The sequence below is a fragment of the Syngnathus scovelli genome, chromosome 11, assembly GCF_024217435.2.
Source record: "Syngnathus scovelli strain Florida chromosome 11, RoL_Ssco_1.2, whole genome shotgun sequence".
NCBI classification, from domain to species: domain Eukaryota; kingdom Metazoa; phylum Chordata; class Actinopteri; order Syngnathiformes; family Syngnathidae; genus Syngnathus; species Syngnathus scovelli.
This window is the reverse complement of record NC_090857.1, coordinates 9,766,795-9,785,961: the sequence shown is the minus strand read 5'-3', so window position 1 is coordinate 9,785,961 and position 19,167 is coordinate 9,766,795. Positions and strand designations below refer to the sequence as shown.

The 19,167-nt window shown below is 43.8% G+C and overlaps 3 protein-coding genes across 7 annotated transcripts; 1 reads left to right on the top strand and 2 right to left on the bottom strand.

The window, feature by feature from the left end:
- Nucleotides 1-624: 624 nt before the first annotated feature.
- Nucleotides 625-3,225, top strand: rdh20 (retinol dehydrogenase 20). Its single transcript, XM_049734064.2, has 5 exons — nucleotides 625-1,219; nucleotides 1,716-1,814; nucleotides 1,921-2,066; nucleotides 2,278-2,409; nucleotides 2,483-3,225. Exons 1-5 carry the CDS (start codon nucleotides 767-769, stop codon nucleotides 2,601-2,603), a joined length of 951 nt encoding a protein of 316 aa, XP_049590021.1. The 5' UTR covers nucleotides 625-766; the 3' UTR covers nucleotides 2,604-3,225.
- stau1 (staufen double-stranded RNA binding protein 1) lies at nucleotides 3,000-9,391 on the bottom strand. Of its 2 annotated transcripts, none has more exons than XM_049734061.2 (15): nucleotides 9,191-9,391; nucleotides 7,855-8,081; nucleotides 7,393-7,514; nucleotides 7,165-7,321; nucleotides 6,929-7,079; nucleotides 6,680-6,851; nucleotides 6,517-6,612; nucleotides 6,242-6,454; nucleotides 5,596-5,739; nucleotides 5,145-5,291; nucleotides 4,993-5,068; nucleotides 4,602-4,915; nucleotides 4,392-4,514; nucleotides 3,767-3,846; nucleotides 3,000-3,689 (listed from the first exon to the last, which is right to left on the bottom strand). In XM_049734061.2, the coding sequence occupies exons 2-15, from the start codon at nucleotides 8,051-8,053 to the stop codon at nucleotides 3,602-3,604; spliced, it is 2,082 nt and encodes a 693-aa protein (XP_049590018.1). In that variant the 5' UTR covers nucleotides 8,054-8,081; nucleotides 9,191-9,391; the 3' UTR covers nucleotides 3,000-3,601. The 2 variants fall into 2 exon arrangements, with proteins under 2 accessions (XP_049590018.1, XP_049590017.1); XM_049734060.2 differs by having other exon boundaries at nucleotides 7,855-8,107; nucleotides 9,191-9,390.
- Nucleotides 9,392-9,546: 155 nt separating this feature from the next.
- Nucleotides 9,547-18,979, bottom strand: LOC125977502 (protein polybromo-1). 4 transcript variants are annotated; one of them, XM_049734036.2, is made up of 30 exons: nucleotides 18,856-18,979; nucleotides 18,436-18,596; nucleotides 18,269-18,366; nucleotides 18,010-18,157; nucleotides 17,751-17,897; nucleotides 17,519-17,635; nucleotides 17,361-17,429; nucleotides 17,039-17,137; nucleotides 16,833-16,918; nucleotides 16,591-16,682; nucleotides 16,312-16,528; nucleotides 16,004-16,145; nucleotides 15,834-15,919; nucleotides 15,474-15,753; nucleotides 15,296-15,401; nucleotides 14,554-15,193; nucleotides 14,210-14,421; nucleotides 13,950-14,138; nucleotides 13,708-13,865; nucleotides 13,392-13,637; nucleotides 12,918-13,063; nucleotides 12,678-12,835; nucleotides 12,401-12,584; nucleotides 12,104-12,311; nucleotides 11,831-12,029; nucleotides 11,605-11,760; nucleotides 10,707-10,871; nucleotides 10,394-10,458; nucleotides 10,054-10,248; nucleotides 9,547-9,943 (listed from the first exon to the last, which is right to left on the bottom strand). In XM_049734036.2, the coding sequence occupies exons 2-30, from the start codon at nucleotides 18,568-18,570 to the stop codon at nucleotides 9,920-9,922; spliced, it is 4,767 nt and encodes a 1,588-aa protein (XP_049589993.1). In that variant the 5' UTR covers nucleotides 18,571-18,596; nucleotides 18,856-18,979; the 3' UTR covers nucleotides 9,547-9,919. The 4 variants fall into 4 exon arrangements, with proteins under 4 accessions (XP_049589993.1, XP_049589991.1, XP_049589992.1 ...); XM_049734034.2 differs by having other exon boundaries at nucleotides 10,062-10,248; XM_049734035.2 differs by having other exon boundaries at nucleotides 10,062-10,248; nucleotides 11,689-11,760.
- Between the last annotated feature and the right edge of the window lie 188 nt (nucleotides 18,980-19,167).

Here is a 19,167-nt window from a genome sequence, read left to right as displayed (position 1 = left end):
TGTTATTGTTGTTGTAAACAGAAAAATGTGATCATGTGAACTTGACATTTTTAGGACTACTGAATTGTGACTCATTGTATACATACATGGCTCACATTCCAAACATTGAATGTGAAACAAGTTCGCCAGTGTTGGGAGGGGGCGGAAAAAAAAAAAAAACAATCCCTGTGGTGTAATGGCACCACAGTTCAAAATCATAATCTACTTATGCTCTCAAACTGCCAATAAAACGTGTCGCTTTTCACACACCACAATTGAAATTGAACTCATTGCAAAAAGCAACCATAATTTCCTCATGTGGCGTTACTTTTGTTTTGTTTCAGCCCTCAATAAATAGCATATTACATTTTTGGATAACATGGAAAAACCCGCCTCAGCCCTTACTTGTGGAAATTTGGCAATTCTATCCTAATTTTCTGTATAAAGGACAAAGTCGGATTTTCGTGGGGTACCTAATAAACTGTCTGCTTAGCGTAAGTACTGTTTGAGTTTCACGTGTACATGTAGAAAACTGTGACCTCTCTCCGTACAAAGACTTACATTCTACACACTATTTCCTTTGGCATTGGTGCATACGCATAAAGTACACCGACAGCTTAAAGCAGCTGTAATGAGGAGCTCAAAGTATTTCTTCTAATCTGGGAGGAGGGTGTTTAAAACCAGCAGGATGGAGGCTGAGGGCCACAGACGGCTCAAACAGCAGCTCGGGCCGTCTGCGTGCTCTCAACCTGTTTGTGAAAGTCAGCAAGAGTCAAGGTGAGCAACCATGATATTCCTCATGGACTTGCAGATGATGCTGCTGGATATTATTTACTTCATCCTGCGTAACACTTTACGGGCCGTGCTGCGTCCGCGCATTAAACCCATCGACGGTGAGCTAGTGCTGATCACCGGTTCGGGAGGAGGCCTGGGTCGTCTCTTTGCCCAGGAGTTCACTAAGCAAGGCGCCGAGGTGGTGCTGTGGGACGTGGACGCCGTGGCCAACGAGAACACGGCTAAATTGGTGCGTGACTTGGGGGGCAAGGCGCACGCTTACACTGTGGATGTCACCAAACGAGAGGAAGTGTATCGCTACGCGGATGTGGTGCGGAAGGACCTAGGCCGGGATGTCACCATGCTCGTGAACAACGCCGGGGTGGTCGCGGGCCAACGAGTACTGGACTGTCCGGATGAGCTCATCGAGAAGACCATTAAGGTCAACTGTCTCGCGCTCTTCTGGGTGAGGTGAACCTTTGTTTATTTGGAAATATTTGTACGGAGAGCAATTTGTTATGTGGCTTTAACTACAAGTTTAAGGGATTTTTTTTTTTACTTACAATATTCTTTATCATCTCACAGATAAACAATCATAAATGTGTTTTTAACAATGCCATGATCTAGAGAAGTCCACAACTACTGCAAAAAATTAAATCACATATTGTTTCTTCTATGTACGTATCATGATATCAATATCAGGCAAACACATTAAATTTAATGACAAAATAAGATTGAATTGCATAATATATTTTCATCATCAGTTACTGGCACACAGCAGGTTATTGTTGTTAAAAAATAAGGCGCACTAACACAATCCCATTCACAGCAACAGTCACAATCCTCTTAATGTGAAGCTGCTCACGCAACAAAAGCGTCCTTCACGTTGAGCAACGTTTAGTTAAATCACTCTTTGACGTTACATACCTCGACATCACTTTGCTTGTTGGTGCGTATGCCAGACAGTGAAGGCCTTCCTGCCTCAGATGAAGGCCCAAGATCACGGCCACATTGTGACCATCGCCAGCGTGCTGGGCCTCTTCAGTACAGCCTGTGTCGAGGTGAATGTGGATTGGACCACAACCTGCAACACATTTATTGCAAATTGATTTTTTTTTTTCTTCAAAAAAATCCATTCTAAATGATTGTTTCTCCTACCTGAGACAGGACTACTGTGCCAGTAAGTTTGCTGCGGTGGGTTTCCACGAATCTCTGGCTCACGAGCTGCTGGCTGAGGAAGTGGAAGGCGTGAAGACCACTCTGGTGTGCCCTTACATTGTGGACACGGGCATGTTTGAGGGCTGCAAGATAAGGTGTGTCGATGTTATTTCTAATCCCATACATCCTACAAGTGAAGCTGAACTTTGAATAGCTGAATAATTTTGGAAAATAATTCACTGTAATTGAAAAACCACCAGTCAGCATTCACCACGAAAAACTGAAGTCTGCCCTCTACCAAAAAACATATCTATAAATAGGTCAGCCTCATTTTAAATTATTTTCTATTCTCCGGACTACCAACAGAGAGGAGATGGAGTTTGTTCTGCCCCCTCTGGAGCCTCAGTACTGTGTGGAGCAGGCCATGAACGCCATCCTCATCGACCAACCCCTAGTGTGCATTCCACGTCTCACTTACCTACCGGGGATCTGCAGAGCGTCAGTACCGTGTCTCGTCCCACTAACGCTGACCCAAACCGTCTTATGGGTTTTTTTTTTGGTTGTCTTTCAGGTTACTGCCATGGGAATCCAACGTGGTTTCGTATCGTTTCATGGGCTCCGACAAGTGCATGTATCCCTTCATTGAGGCCAAGAAGAAACAAATGTCAAATGGTGTTAATTCACTTGCATAGGTTTTCAATCTTTGCATGTTAAAAACAGAAGACATTTAACACAAAGAAAAACTTACTTCTGTACTGCCAGGATTTACTCACATATTGAAGTTCAGGACAACTGCAGAAGGCGAGGTGACGACTCAGACAAGTGGTTATCAGCTCTGCATTAGGTCCACTCAAACAAAGAAGTTAAATAACGCAATTCTGGAACTGCTATGTTGTATGTGTTCACACAATTAAAAAAAAACTACATTGTCTAAATGGACACAAAGGTTTTACATTTAAAGTATAGCAACGAATGGATTCACAGGTTTGTTGTACCTTCTGCCACCCAGTGCACCCTGCCTAAAAAAAAAAAAAAAAAAATTGGCCCAGCACTGACCTGGAAAGAATAAAGACGAGATAATGCAGACATTTGTTTCGTGCATATGAGCACACAGGTTTATTTCCATAAGGAGCAAAAGAGACGGGAGGCCGACATCAAGGAGGGGAAAGGGAGTTAAGACTGCCCCGCCATGAACAGTGGAAAGAGACATCATGTTACATCACACGCTACGTTTATTTGTAGTGACACACTCTTTCTTCCCGGCCCTGCATGGTAAATGTTGGTAACACGTCACTTGTGGGTTTTTGAGCGAAAGCACTGCAGAACCATCGAAAGCTGCATCCTAGCCATCATGGGGAAAACAAAACAAATGGGAGTCTTTTTAATGAATGGCAGTAATAAAACATATTTAAAACGAGTGTTAACAGGACGTAATTCACAGTTTGTTACACGAAGTGAAGCCCCGAATCACTGGCTAGGATGCAGCTCCTCTCACGAGTGAGCAGCAAAAACAATGTACAATTAAACAACATCAAGGAGAGCAAAACCAAAATGTTCACTTCAATCTTGTTTAACTGTGAGCACGATGCAAACGGTGAGGCATGGCCACCGCCAAAAATGTCCTGCAGCGACTTGGAACAGTGTCTTCAAGTTTTCACGAGTGCTTTTACAGTCAAGCCAATGTGATGGTCTAAACGCTGCCATCCAGGGGCGGGGCCAGTGTGCTTGAGTTAGCCGGTTTTGGGTGCAGCTCGCCCTCAACCTCCTGTTTGCCACATCTGTCAGAAACAAGGCTGGTAATTGAGCTACTGGTCTCCTCCGCCGCGTTGACAATCAATGAAGAAAAGAGGCTTACCCGGAGGCTGTTCCGTTTCCCGTCCGCTCGTTTAACAGCTGGTCGTACTCTGACAGCAGTTTCAATACATTAAGTGCGGCCTGTAGAGGTGAAGAAGAGTAATTGATGTCTTTTTCCAGCTGTTTAGATGATGTGCTGTCCGTTACATGTTACCAAGTACAATTAGTTCAACTAGCGACAAATTAAGTGGTACAAATAGAAATTCAACCAAAATGCAGGCCAATTTAAAAAAAAAAAAAGTCTAGGACCATAACCTCAACATACGTATTTCATCTTACAGCTCAGTGAGCAGTCAACATTTTTTTTTTTTAATGCACACAAACAACGAAGATGACAGAGGCAGCGGGGTGGCTAAGACATTGGCAAGTCTGAGAGCGCGAGTGTCCGGGCGTGAGCTGTGGCTAACAGCAGGTTCGGCATGAAGGTTAAAGGTTACTTCAAAATTGCCTGTACAGTTAATGACAGTTTATGACGGTGAATAGTTTGAGTCTGGAATTCGTCATATTATTTTCTATGGTGAGAATATGCTTTTGAAATTAGGACAACCAGTATCACAGAATGCCTTGTGTTCAACTTTTACACTGTACAAAAACTTGTAGAAAATAGAAATGAGACCACGTCTTACCATATCATGACAGGATTCTATATTTTTTCCCATTCCATGGCTAATGAGCGGTGGCTGGGAGGAACAGTTTATTAGTGATACAAACTCATTCTTATTATTTTTCGGGAAATCTTTGTATTCCACCTGCAAGCAAATAAGAAGATGTTTGAACTGTTAGGTACGCAAGGCCGAGCTGAATGAGTGTCTGAAGGCATTGAAGACGCCGGCTACCTGCAGGCCCTGCACAGACGCAAGGTAAGCGAGCTGTTCCGAGGGCCTGGTGAGGGGCCCGTTTGGCGTCTGTATATTTTTGCTCTTTAGGATAACCTCAGCTGTGTGGGATGTGCCGGCGTACAGCAGCTCGTTGGCAATTAGCGCAGTGACGGTGGCCTTGCCTGGGTTTGGTGTTGCTCGGGCGTAGTCCTTGGCCTGAGGTCCTTGGCAGGCCCCCACTGCTTGAGCCACCTCTGGAACCATGGGCAGGATGCCGGCGGGAAGCTGCTGGTGGCTCAAGTAAGGCAGGCGGAACTCCTCTTCCTTGGAACCTGAAAAATATTGCGGGAGGATGTGACTAAAACAGGAAGGGCGTAACAATTTGCACATTCCAACCACTAGCACTCACCCGGTGGCACCTCCTCCACAGAGCCAGGCTCAAAGAATGTCACCTTGCGTCCATCACCGGGCTTTTTCACAGGGGTCTGAAGAACAAACATTAAAGCTTAAACATTCAAATAGGATTATGTTGTTGTATGACCCAAAAGGACAAATAGTTACCCTCTCTTCAGTTTTAAGTGCGGGTTTAGGAGGCTGCGGCTGAGGCACTTTGTATCCTAGCATCTCCAACATCTTCTCTGCCGCGTTCTTTTTGGCCACTTTTTTGCTCGGCCCCATGCCCTCTGCAGACTGGCCGCAAACACTCACCTGTAACAAAAACATACAGGCAACACACATTAAATTAGAGGGTAACATTTGAGAGGCCCTTTCACATTGCACTTAGCATTCCATTAAATCCATTCATTGTTTCTGTGACGTCAAACAGCTGAAATGAAGTCTACTTCACACTTTGCAGGCAAACGCTCCAGGCTACCTTCTGGTCAGCTGCTAAGCAACCATTTCCCAAAAAAAAAACAAGTTTGTGCCGGGTAAACACCAAGAAGACCAAGAGCAGTGCAAAAAGGTCTCATTGGAGAGGACAGACGACTGCTTGGGTTGCCGCAAAACTCACTTGCATGACAAACTCTCGACGCCGCGGCAGCCCTCGCTCCGTCACCATGCTGTATTCAGGCTCCTTCTCCTTCTTGGCCTGCTGGATCTGCGCCAGACGGCTGATGGGATTCATTCCCTGGCCGTATTCCGGGCTGGTCTGCAGCTGCGGGTGACATGTGTAAGACTGGCTTGTAAACACATTTTTTTTTTTATGTTTTAAAAGAAAACTGTCACAGTTTTGAAGCAATGCAAACATACAATACTGCATAATGTATCCAACAAAAATTGAGTGGGTGGGAAATGCTTGTCACTTGGCTGCTTTAGTTCAAGTGTTGACATCTAATCAAGAATCAGTATGCTCTAGTTACTTTATTCTGTTACATTTGGCTTGTGCACTTAAATGTGAAGACATTTAGCCTGGAGCCACCCGTGCATGGCGCTGCCTTTTTCATCCGGCCATTTCTTGTTTTATTCATTTATTTATTTATAAAAGAAATTAACTGTAGAAATATGCTTTGTTTTAGCATTTAGGGTGCTGTAAAATAAATGAGAGAAGTTTACGATGTTATTAGATTTCCCATTTGCTTGATCGAATATATTTGTCACATTTATGCCATACTTTTCTATTTCCGTTTTGAAATTCGTGTGCAACATTTGAGGAGTACCTTAATAATGGATTTGGTTTTCTTCTTGATGCGTGGTAGCGTCCTCTCCACGCTGGGTATGTGAGGTAGCTTCTTCAAGTCCCCAAGCACGGCGGCAGCTGCCAACTTCTTTGCGATCTTCTTACTCTTACCCTCGCCCTCTCCGGTGAACTCTCCCACTGTGACGCGCACCACAAAGCTCTTGATGTGAGGCGGGCCTTCTTCTTTTAACACCTGCATGACATTGACAGTTGGCAAGTGCCCTGCCAATGTGTTGCAATCAAAATTGGTGATACCTCAAAATTGACAGGAAGGTTGCGCTTCAGTGCAATCTCAAACACTTGACTGATTTCTGACTTGTTGAGGTTTTCTTCTTCGGGCTCTTCGTTTACCTGCGATGAAAACACATTGAATTTGGATTAAAAGAGTCAATGGGAATGCCGAGCGCACGCCTCTCACCTCTGGCATTTGCTGCAATAAGGGCTCACTCTGCAGCACTTTCAGGGCCCTCATGGCAGCGTCCTGCTTGGCGAGCTGCCGCGTGCGCCCCTTCCCCACAAACTGCTGGCCTCCGATGGATAGTTCCATGTGGTAGATCATTGGTCCCATGGGGGGAAATGGGTAGTAGTAGCTGCGCACACAGTTAATGTTTTGTTAAAACAAATAAAAAAATAAACAGTAGGTGGACAGTAAATGAGCCAAGCTTACTGTTGCATAGAGCGCTGATAGGGCCCTGGGACACGGACGCCATAACTCATGTGTGCTGGTCTCATCGGGTAATGGTCGACGGGTTTGTAAATGGGCTTTTTACTAAGTTTTGAGCACAGTGCGTTCAACTCCATGATTTGAATCATACCATCTACCAGGAGGAACCAATACTGATATAAGTACACATTAGAGCAAAAACTGATATATTTGTTGGCGGAGCAGTGGGAGGAACCGACCTGAGTTCTTGCCTGTGTTGCGTGGCGTCCTAATCGTGGGCTTTGGAAGGACACTCTCAGCCAAGGCAGATGTAGCAGCGGAATGCTGGGCTTTCTTGATGCTGGTCCCCTCAGCATCCCAGTGCTGATCTCCCAGGGTGAGTCGCACAGAGAAAATCTGACGGCGACAAGGAATATAGATCTCCATATAATAATAATGAAGCTCGGTAAAAGATTCGCTCAACGTACTTTGCAGTGAGCTGGTCCCTGCTCGCTCAGTAGCTTATACTCAGGTTGGAGCTTGTTGAAACGGGCTAATTCATTCACCAAACACATGGGGGTCTTCTCTTTAGGGTTTGCCATGTTAGATACTGGAACAAAAAAAAGAAAGAAAATACATGACTAGAAAGACTTCTATAAATGAATTACTAATGCCAAACACAGTGGAAACTTTGAAGTCAAATGTCCTTGAAGTTTTAGAGGACATTTGATCGAACCCAGGTTAAGAACCACTGTGTTAGAATGACCATTTTACTGTTGAAACTAGGTAACTTCCCTTTAAAATATTTCCAATGGTTTTATGACAATTTGAACAAAAAAAATAAAAAAAACATTACATCTAATAATGAAATTGCATAAGTTTCCCATCAATATGTTGTTTCAATTCATACATCAATTTGAAAAAGAGGGTAGCTTTCTGAAAAAACAAACCTGTGACGGTTGTGTAGGGAGTGGCTGAGCCCGCAGGGAGTGCCGAACTCCTGACTGGCTGGCCGGCACTCTCCGACGCTAACGTGCTGGCGGCACAGGGGATGCTAAAAGGTGGCCTCATCTGAGGCTGCCCAGGTTGCAGTGGGGCAGGGGCGGCCGGCATGGGACTGGCCGGACACTGGAATTGGAGCTGGGACATCTTGGCTGTTATAGGTTGATCAGGTAACCTTTCAGTGTAGCAATGACAGGGGAACTGTTAATAGAAAAGAGGATAGATTTGGACTCTTTTATAAATGAGGAATAAAATCATGGTAGAAACCTAACACATAACTAGTAAAACTAAACTAACTAAAAGCAATTGATTGCGCGAGCAAATACAATCTCAAACCTTTGTGGAACTGTGACGAAAGCCCCCCCAAAACATTTAACCTGATAACAATTGTAATATATGGTTAATATGTTATTAACGTTATTGTTACAAATGTTTTGTATTGTTATAAATTGTTATGATTTCATTTTAAGCAATGTTTCATTCAGAAACACTGCTACACAATTTAGGGGATGAAATGTTTTGGAATGTGGACAAGTGGAATTAAGCAAGCGCCACTGACCAAAGCCAGAAAATCCCCCAAAACTTTGTAGCAGTTTCTAATCTTGATATTTGATATAAGATTTTGCGATCAACAGAGTTTTTAAGTGATATCAGCTATCATTTAAGACACACACGGCAGGGTTCCCCCTCTAACAAAGCTCTACTTATTTTTCTCAGCAGAGATGCACAAATGTTCAGTCTAATTTGTTTTCCGAAAAGCTCCATTAGTGATATACTACAAACCCTTCATGGGTGTTGGAACACGAAAGAAAAAAAAAAAAATCACAGACTTTATTAAATCTATTTTTTATTTCATTGACTAAGTGGGAGTGGACTGGTAGACTGTGAGCTAGCAAGAAAGCTTGCAAGAATTATGCATACACTCATCACTGCACACATGCATGCTCATTTTTCATGACAATAAATAAATATTGAGTCTGTGTTGAAAAGAGGCCGCCGGGTGATACATAGCGTTCTTTGGCTAATGCAGGGACCCTAACCCTAACCACTTCAAACCCTTTGTTTAATATTGAATTTATCGCACTACGATGCGAATCAACGGTTTCAATGCAAAAATGAACAAGACGCCTACAAACAAAAACAGTTGACAATGCACTCCCTACAACACACGCGGGTAAGAAAGTATTCTCATTTTTCTCCCCCATCGGAGACCCGAACAAGCCGACAAAAGTGCTAGCTTTGCTAGGTTAGCCTAGAAAAAGTCTGCACAAAGCAAAGCCTTACCTTTGCGTTCTCCTGTCAGGTTTGAAGCTTTTCAATAGGACACTGGCTCGGTGTCGTCAAAGATCCTAAAAGGCCACTTTTAAGGGCTCATTTATGCAATTTTGAAGTCAAACTGTGGGCTGTGGAGAGGTGGGCATGGGGGAGACAGGGCAAACACTAAAGAGAATGGCTCGATGTTAAGCCGGGCTTCGGGAAGTCACGTCATTGAAAGCGGAAGTGTTTCCAAAATAAAGTAGGGGCAATAAATATATATAAATATATGTCCTTGTTCTAAATGGGAAGAAGTCTATTTGAGATGTCATGTTGATGTTGTTGGGTTCTATTCACCACAATAACAAGTGCAAGTACTTATTAAATAGTATTCATAAGTTTATTTTAACAGTAGCAATTGGCGAGAACACTTGTTTTGCAGAAAACGTAACCAGCAGGGTAAAAAAAATGAAAATGCACAAACTATTCAGCTCATTATACTGTAGTTACTAATAAATATAAAACTGGTTAGCAATTACTGCAAAATATTGCTTCTAGGGTCTACAGTTCATGAAGGGTCATGAAGAGTTGCGGTTAAAAGTGGTGCGAGTCCTACACATCACACATTGTATGCCTGACAAATGTTTAGAGAGTCCCTCAGCATCAGGTCACGCAGGCGCCACAGCGCGTCAGCCATTGTGGCGTGGGCTCCTTTGCTCTTCAGCCAATGAGCTGGCAGCCGGCTTTCTTGCTCTTTGGTCATGTGAGCGTCTCGCCTTTGAGCTGTTGTGGAGACAAGTTTTGGATTCGGAATTTTCACTGCCAAATAAAAGCTACGTGAAAGTAGTGAAAATCATTTCAAAGACACTATCATAGGGCTAAGAGCAGCCTACTTTCAAACCTTTCAGTGTCTGGTCCCACTTGCTGACGGTGCTGGAGTCGGAATTCAGGCCTTCGATATACTTCAGGTAGGCCTCTGAGTGCAGAACCCTCTGAGTCTTTGGCGGTGGAGCAACAAACATGGGTGGGGTCTGACCCTGTCCTGGGTAAGGTGGGGGAGCATGCTGCCCTGGGCTGAACATCCCTGACTGAAATGGAGAGATTTTGTTTTATTCGAACATTTTAGGTAAAACACAATTGAAATGATTCATTAATTAGCGTGTATAACCATCATTATCTTTTTCTTCAAACGACAGATCTTAGGGGCAGTGGAAATAAAATTTTTACACTCACTTGCTGCATGTAGCCTCCTGGAGCGGGACTTCCTGACATGCCGTTGACAGCAGCGCCCATCATGCCTATTAAAGGAGAACTCATTACTCTATGTCGAGCAACTACATGGTCACCTGTAACTTTTAAATGAGACAAAAATAAAGGAACATTGTATGTATAGTGACTTCAGCTGAATGTTAGTTAGTAGTTGGGTGCCAATATTATCACATGCGTCAGTCGTGTGAATGTAAAGACCGCATGTGCCACACCTGGTCACATGGAGCAAACGCAGACCACAACCAGTGAAGGTGTGGCTACCATAGTAAACCCTTACCATGATGAAGCATGCCCGGGTACCCGGGCATACCACCTTGATGGAGATGGTGAGGAGGTAGGTGGGGGCCACCTGCTTGGTAAGGTGACATTGGGGCCACACTCAACAAACCCTCATGGGGGCCCTGCATGGGCATGTAAGGTGGCCCGTAAGCTCCCATCATGCCTTGGGGGAAGAGGGCGAGGAGAGGATGACAACATATTCATGCATAAGTGACATGCAGCTGGCTATGACGTGACATGCACTACCGTTGTACACACTTTCACACAAAAGCCTAGGAATGGGGGGAGCAGTCTGTAAACATCTTTGGTCATTTACGTTAGCTTTTGATTAGGGATGTTTGATACCATTTTTTTCAGACCGATAAACATACTTCAAACAATGTCAAGTTTGCATTGGATGTGTTTGTGATGTGTATAAAATAACGCAGGCCCAATTATAATACAATCACTATCTTTTGGTATCACAGGCTTATTTGATATAATCTCCATAACCAGCGATTATGTGACAACTGGAGGGATTGCGGTCAAGTATTAAAAACTACAATGCTAAAAGTGTCCAGAGGAATTTTGAAAACATTTCGTTTGTGATAAAACCATAGGCTCTTTGTGTGAAAGGGACTGGAGTAAGAAATGAGTGTTAGCAGGCAAAACAAGAATGGAAGATTTACAGTTCAAATGGTTATTCATGCATTGTCATGCAGTTTTAAACGAGATGTTAGCGACAATAAAATGTGACAAGCATTAAACGCAAGGCAACAAAATATAAAAAATAAAAATAAAAAAAATAAAAGAAGAGCTTTAGCACAGTTGCATTTCTTTAAAAGATTAAAGAGTTTTGAAATTGTCCTGCCTCATTTCCTTGCTGCCATCTAGTCAAACACTCTGAGAGGGGTTACCTGACATAGGTGTCATGGTCTGGTTTATCATGCCCATAGTGCTAGGCGAAGGCACGACCCCCATCAGTGACCCTACGGGGGTACCTGATCTTGGGGACACTTGCTTCAGGGCTGGCCTTTCCCGTTCCTGTTGCTCCACGATTTTGGCTGCCCGTTCTGCGACAAAACACAAATGGTCACGGCAATTCGGGAGCAGGAGCTTATGTTGTCTTCTGCAGGGTTCAACCTTCATAGTCTGCTTTCTTGACGGCTTCCAGGTTCCTCCACTCGGTGCCCACCAGACGACTCAGTTCACCGAAAGAAAAGTCCGGGTGTCGAGCCTTGATGACTGCCCGCATTTCACTGCTGAAGAGGATGTAGCCGCTCATGTTGATCTTCCTCTTGGCGCCTTCCTTCTTTGACAAGCCTTTAATCTTTGGTGTGGACTATTAAAAAAAATATATATATGAAAAATATGAAAATAATTTGTTGTGAGATTCAGCGGTCTGTGGATGTATACCTGAGAAGGTGTGTAAGGCAAGCCATCCATATCGCTGGTGAGCGACGTTTGCAGTTGAGGCATTGAAGGCATTTCCATGCCCTCATCTTCATCGTCCATGTCTTCTATGTCATCATCTCCATCCTCTACATCTGCTAGTTTCACCTCAAGCTCAGCAATCTTCTTATTCAAAAAGGGAGACGCTTCTTTCTGTGGAACTATTAATTTCCTGCAGACAGCAAAAAATAAAAATAACTAAATAATAAATTCATCCTTGTATCACCTCTGCTTTGGAGCTCTTTGTACAAGTGGACTCACCTGAAATAATAGACCTCATCCTCCACCACTTTGGAAGAGTACGAGAAGCGCTTCAGCCCCTTGAACTTTTTCACTTGTTTCTCTGAGTCTATGTAGCGACTCTCACAAAGAAGATTATCATCTTCTGCAACCTCGGTCGGTCTGCATGACAGGTAGTCTTTGAACGAGGACACCATGCATTTGCCTGAGAGAACAAACAATGACATCCAACATTGAAATAAAAGAAAGAAAATGTGCAGAAGTGATATATTGGCTTTGTTCAGGATGAGCACAGTACCTATGACGCACTTCATGGACAAAGTCTCCTCCAGGTGGCTGAGAAACACTTCTCTCTTGTAGAACATCTTCGTGGGCTCGTGTGCAGTCTCCTCTGGGTGAATGAAAATGGGCCCAAAGAAGAAAGTGGTTCCGTTCTGCACCCAAAGTTTCTCCAACCTACATCCCAATCAAAGGGAGCGACGCTCAAAAAGGTCACACAAGCAGATTACTCCAAACAACAATATTGAAACACTGTTACCTGGCAACCCGAGGCTTGGAGAGGCCATGCGACTGGATGTAAACGCAGTCCCCAATTTTGAACCACACATCGTTGTAGCGCAACTGTTCATAATATTGGCAACCTGGCTCTGCACCGTTCACCTCCATGGGGACATCCTCCCTCTCCTAAAATATTAAAGACACACAGTCATGACTTGACACTCTCATAGCTCAGGTTAAATACCTCACAGCTTGCCAAATGCACACAGCCACTTCATTAAGTCCAATTAACATTTGTCTTTAAATATTTATACGGTCCCCACTCTTCCTTTACACTCATTGTTCGTAGATAAATGGGAGCACATGTGCGAGGCTAATGTCAAAGTACTGAACGTGTGTTTATTTGCTCCTGCGTTTACCCCATGGATAGGCTCAAAGTGGATGACAAGCAGATTTAGTAGGGAACTGCATGATCAACAAAATACATCCAGAAGCAGCCAAGTTAAAAGCTCACCTTGTCTACAAAACTGCTGTTGTCTGCAAACGTGATTTTCTCAAGTTTCTCCAGGTCAGGCTTGGCAAACATGGATGCGATGCGGACGACGGGCAGGGGCACGTCTCGAGGGATGAATCTGACGGGGCTCGGCGGCACAGCCCATATCTTGATCTTCTTGAACAGCTTGCACCTGGCGGTGTATCGGGATTCGCAAACGTACACGTCCTCGGCTTTGAAGCCCTCCGGTTGCAGTTTGAAATAATCCTATAATTTGTCGGACAACCCTGATGAGCGGAAATCAAGAGGGAATTATCGTTGCATCTTTCACGCTTACCTTCACAAACATGATCACACATTTGCCCAGGACTTGACTAAAGGACACTCGGTTGTAATAGTCACTCTTGAAGACCTCATTTTCCAGGAACTTGCGAGTGGCCATGTGGAAGGTTTCTCTCGGCCTATAAAACCAGCAGCCATAGAGCCACTTCTCACCTTCATACAGAAAAACAAAATGAGATTAGCTGCTAGTCAATTTTGGTCCCAAGTAGATTTGATTAATTCATCGAGTTGAGTAACCTTGGTCATCCTCCCAAAGACGCTCGATCAAGACGATGTGAGGCTTCAGGTTGGCCTCGGACGGGTGCACATAGACATACTCGCCCACTTGGTAGGTGGTGTTCTCAAAGGTGCATTGCTGCTTGTACACCAGATCTGTATGCGCTTCAGGCCGCCACACTTCACTTGGCAGGTTCTTCTCCTTTGAACCTTTTTGGGGGAGAAGATGAGTTCACATTTCAGACTTAAGTCAACACGTCAAAGCGGAATGTCTGACATACTTTTGCTTGGCTCGTCCTCTTTGTCCTTATCCTCCTCGATTTCTTTGGGTATTTTCTCCCTCTTTTCCTGCTCCACGTCGTTGTGCAAGTGCTTCAAGGTGTAGTTGAGCGCGGTGGTCTGCAGAATCTCTCCGTTCTTGCACAGTTCGTCCCGAATCTTGATGAAAAACTGTTGCAGCTCCACCGCATCATCGAATACCTCAGAGTCGGTCCTGTAAAAGGCCAATTATTCAAATGACCAAATATTTAAACAAAGGTACAGTTGTTTTGGCTTCAACAAACCTCAACAAACATTTTGTCTTTATTAGACAAATCGCTACTTGGTGAGACGTCAGTTTGTGTACCTGTGCATCTTCCTGGCCTTCTGCAGCACTTCAAAGACATGCTCCTGGAAGACATCCAGTCTCCTGTAGCGGCCACGCTCCACATTCACTCTGATTAAGTCAAAGTTTAACGGAGGCTTCTCTGGGGCGTCCGGATCCGTGGCGGAAATTTCGGCCAGCGAGTCACTGTAACACCGGCCCTCTTCGTCCTGGTGTCCGAGCACTGACACCAGCAGGTTCCTAATCATCTCACGCACCAGATTTCCAACAGCGGGAGGCCCAGAATCCTCTCCTCCCTCCTGCTGCTTGCGCGTCTCCAGGAGCACCCGGTGCAGCACCAGAGCGTCCCGGTAGATTAACGACTCGGGCTCATTGTACATGCAAGCATTGTTGAACATGACAGTGAAGTCCTCTGCAAGGGTTTCAACGTCCTGGTAGCGCCCAGCCGCCATGTGGCTGCGCAGACGCTCCATGTCGATGGGTCGTTTGATGGTGGCATAGTAGTCGGGCAGCTCGGCGCGAGACGGTAGCCGTAGGAAGATGGTGCTCAAGCGGCGGCCGCGCCGGTCGGTGAAGTTCCGCACGGCGTCGTAGAGCTCGTTTAACTTCTGCTGCAGCGGGGTGAGGTATTTGGTCTTCTTTGGAGAGACGCCACTCTTTCCTGGAAAAATAAAGAACGTAAAACAGTCAACAACGGAGTCAGAGTCAGTTAGCAGATTTGATGGTCTCTAATCTTGATCAAATAAAAATAAATAAAACCTACTAAGTTTTAGCTTAGGAGAGCCCACATCCTCTTCTTCAGGTGGCTGTCCCAACTCCTTGCGCTTATCTTTAAGTATCTTCTCCAGGATGTCTGCATCGTTGTACACCTACAGTGACGGACGCAAATAAATTAAATAAAAATATTGCTATTTTCGTGGCATAGCCTTCACACGTCCTACCTGAGATCCTTCCTCGTTGTAATGACGGGCATTGCGAAACATCAACCTCATGTCATCCATCAACGCTTCCTCTATGGCGTAGCGCTCGGTGCGAATGTTGTGCTCAATGGTCTTCAGGTCCATGGGTTCAAGGATGACTTTATAGTAGTCGGGGTAGTCCTTCTTGGATGGCTTGACCATAAACAGATCGCAAAGGCGGCGATTGGTGCCCACCTCCCTGGCGTCTGTCACTGCAGCATACAGGGCTTTCATTCGGTTCTTTTTAATATTTTTCTTGTGGCTTCAAAACAGGAAGAGAGAATCAAATGAGAAAATAGTAACACACAGCAAAGGTCAGGTGGAGAGAAAATGACTTGATACCTTTTTCTCTTGGTGCTGCCTGCATCAGATGATAGCAGACTGTCACCATCGTCATCATCTCTTCTCAGAAGTTCCTTCTTTTTTGCCTAAAAATAAATAAATAGAAACATTGGACGATTACGATCTAAGGCAGAACGAAATGGAACACAAGGGAAGATGAAATAAATTACCTGCAAAATCTGCTGAAGCCTGAGGGCTCGTTTGTAAATGCTTGAGTTGGGCATGTTGTATCGCTTTGCATTCTCAAACATCAAAGTGAGGTCGGCATCCATTTGTTCCATATTTTCATATTCACCATTCTTCATTTTTGCCCTACAATTAAGGGGGGGGGAAATGGCACTAAAGAAACCACTTAAATTCACAGTGTAAACCTATTTTGTACCATGCGTCACATACGTCAGTAAATTTCAGTTTTGTGGACTAGATTTTAAAACCAAAGCCCACTGTAAGAGCCCCTAAATGCATTTACTACTTCTACCTGATTTGCTGCAGACAAATGGTCTGTTTTATCTGCTGGTAATAGTCGGGATATTCTCTGCGGGAGGGCAGATTCTGGAAGGGTTCGGAAAACAGCTGGCCCTGGCTATTCCTCGCGCCTCGCACGGCTTCATACAGCTGGAAGATGGGGTTGCTCATCTCCATGCTAGAACTTTGACTCTCAGCCTCCGACTCGCCCTCGTCGTAGCACACGGAGCCTGCGGAACATGAAATGTTTTGAATCGAATTTCTACAGTCGGTGCTGTCCAACAACGCTTACCGGATAGCACAGGGTCATCCTCACTTTCCGAGCCGTACTGAAGAGCTACGCTGACACCAGAAAGTCGATCTCCCTGGCCAGATCTGCGATTTCTTTATAAAGAAAAAGAAGAATTTTAATCACATAACTGCAACGCAACATTAATTCTTAGACTATGTTATTCTATATTTTGCATGCATCCTTGCTTTGATTGCAAGTTATCGTTCATTTCTGTTCCTGTTGATGAACAAAAAAGAAATTACCGGATGCGAAGACTTGATTTAGTGGGTTCAGAGTGTTCCAGGTCAGTTTTCTTCTGGATGAACACTTTCTTGATGGTGTTTGCATCCTACAATATGACACAACAAATTGTTACAACAAATGGACTGATACGTGCTATACAAGTAAATAAATTAAATACATATGTGCTATACGAGTAAATAAATTAAATACATAAAAAAAGACAAACCTTAAAAACCTGAGATCCGGGTTCATTGTATGTTTTGGCATTTTTGGCCATGAGGTCAATGTCCTTGCCCATGGCGTTAACACTTTTATAGTACCCTGTCTGAGCAAGTAAGAAAATGGTGATGTTAAAAAAAAATTCATTTTTTTTTTTTTTCCCCAACATTTGAACTGTAAAAAGAACCAGGCATCTATTTGAGGTAAGGCATAATTAATTCAATTATAAAATCCCTTTGACGATATTGTTGGAAATTTGTGAATCTTTCATTTTTTCAACATGAGACCAATTCTTTGGCTTGAACAACATAATTCAATTTCAATCCTACCTGGATTCTTTGAGCAATTGTTCTCAGATCAATGGGATCTTTTATAACAGCATAGTAGTCTGGGTAACTCTATCATAGAAACAGAAAATGGCATGAGAGACTGCAGTTCTATGTAGTCCAGAACAGCGGTATTGTTTGAGCAGTCAATCAATACTTACCAATTTGGAAGGCAATTTCTCGAAGAGTTTACTGACCACGTGACCTGAGGGATCAGTGTACAAAACAACCGCCGCTAGCAGTTGCTCTAAGACTTCCTTTAAGCTACTGGAGGGTGCCTACGTGACCACAATAAAGACAAATGTTATCGTTAAAGGTTTTGTTTTATATAACACAGATTAATGCACATGATATCAGGCTGAAAAAGGAAAAATATGTCACCACTACACTGACCTCATCTTCCGTTGACCCCCCTGGGTTATCCATCATGTCGTCCCCGTCGTCGTCATCTTCGCCATCTCCACTCTGCAAAAAGTCATTCCTTGTCTGCAAATAGATGACCCACAGCTTGCAGGCTGCTTGATATTCCTCGCTGTCCCTCTACAATGATGACAAGAATCATAATTTGAGGAATTAATACAAGAGTAATGACAATCGCTGGACATGATATAATTCAGGCTACCAAAGAAGAGAGATTTTATACATTTAATACCTTGTAAAAGGATTTGGTGTTGTTAAACATCAGCTGGAAGTCTGTCGTGAGCTGCTCCACCTCTTGATAATCTTCAGCCTTTAGTTTATGCTGAATTCTTGTCATGTCTATCGGCTGGGACACCACCTCATAGTAATCAGGCAGGTTTCTTGAGAACAAAGTGATCACTCCATTAGTATAATATTCACAACTGATATTCATATAATAAACAATGCTAAACAGGTAAAAGGCAATCTTCCAAGGTTTTATACTTGAATACCTTCTCTTTGGTACCCTTAGAAAATGTTCACTGAGGTTTCTCCCTTGATCATCTTTGTAGTCCCTCACGGCGTTGAACAGCTCGTGGCATACGGCGATCTAGGCGAAAGACTTCAATTAGCACAGGGAGGTTGTCCAAATATCTAATCGGCAAACTCGTGTATTTACCGTGTCAACAGGTTGAACACTGGAAGCCCATTTTCTTTTACGACCACTTCCAGGAGTGGAAACATCATCGAGGTCCCCTCCTCCGCTCACACTGCTGGAGGGTGAAGTAGCTCTTCTCCTCTTTGCGCTCGACATCGAACGGGCTGATCTAGAGCGACAAGCTGCAAAAACAGAGAGCATGGCCACTATCTTAAAAGAAAAAAACACATCCGCGAATCTTGACACTGAAGAAAATATACAAGAATCGTGGTTGGACTCCAAAACTTAGTCGCTTAGCATTAGCATCACTTGAATGTATGAAACAAAGCAAGGAGCTTGTTAGCATGGCCTACCAGCAGAACAAATCGACGCATTGTATACCATGGTGAAATAAAGCAAATTAAAATAGGTTATAACCGAATCATCACAAAACAAACTTACCGCAAATACAGAGAAGACAGCCGTAATTCCCTGAGCTTAGATATTGGGGCTAGCTAGCTAGTGTTTGAAAACTCCAGCCCGGAAGTTGAGTTTGTGTTGTTTGTGTAGTGAGCGGAAGAAAAGCGCCACAAACGGGAAGTGTCTCCATCTACAGATTCGGAACAGTACTGCAACCACCTTCAAGCCATATACGTACAAATCGCGTTCCAAAAAAATAACAAATAGAAACAAACTTTTGCAACATAAAATAGCTTTATTAAATGATTCATGATTTCTTTTTGAAATGTTTCCTTACGTAATTTAATTTACAAA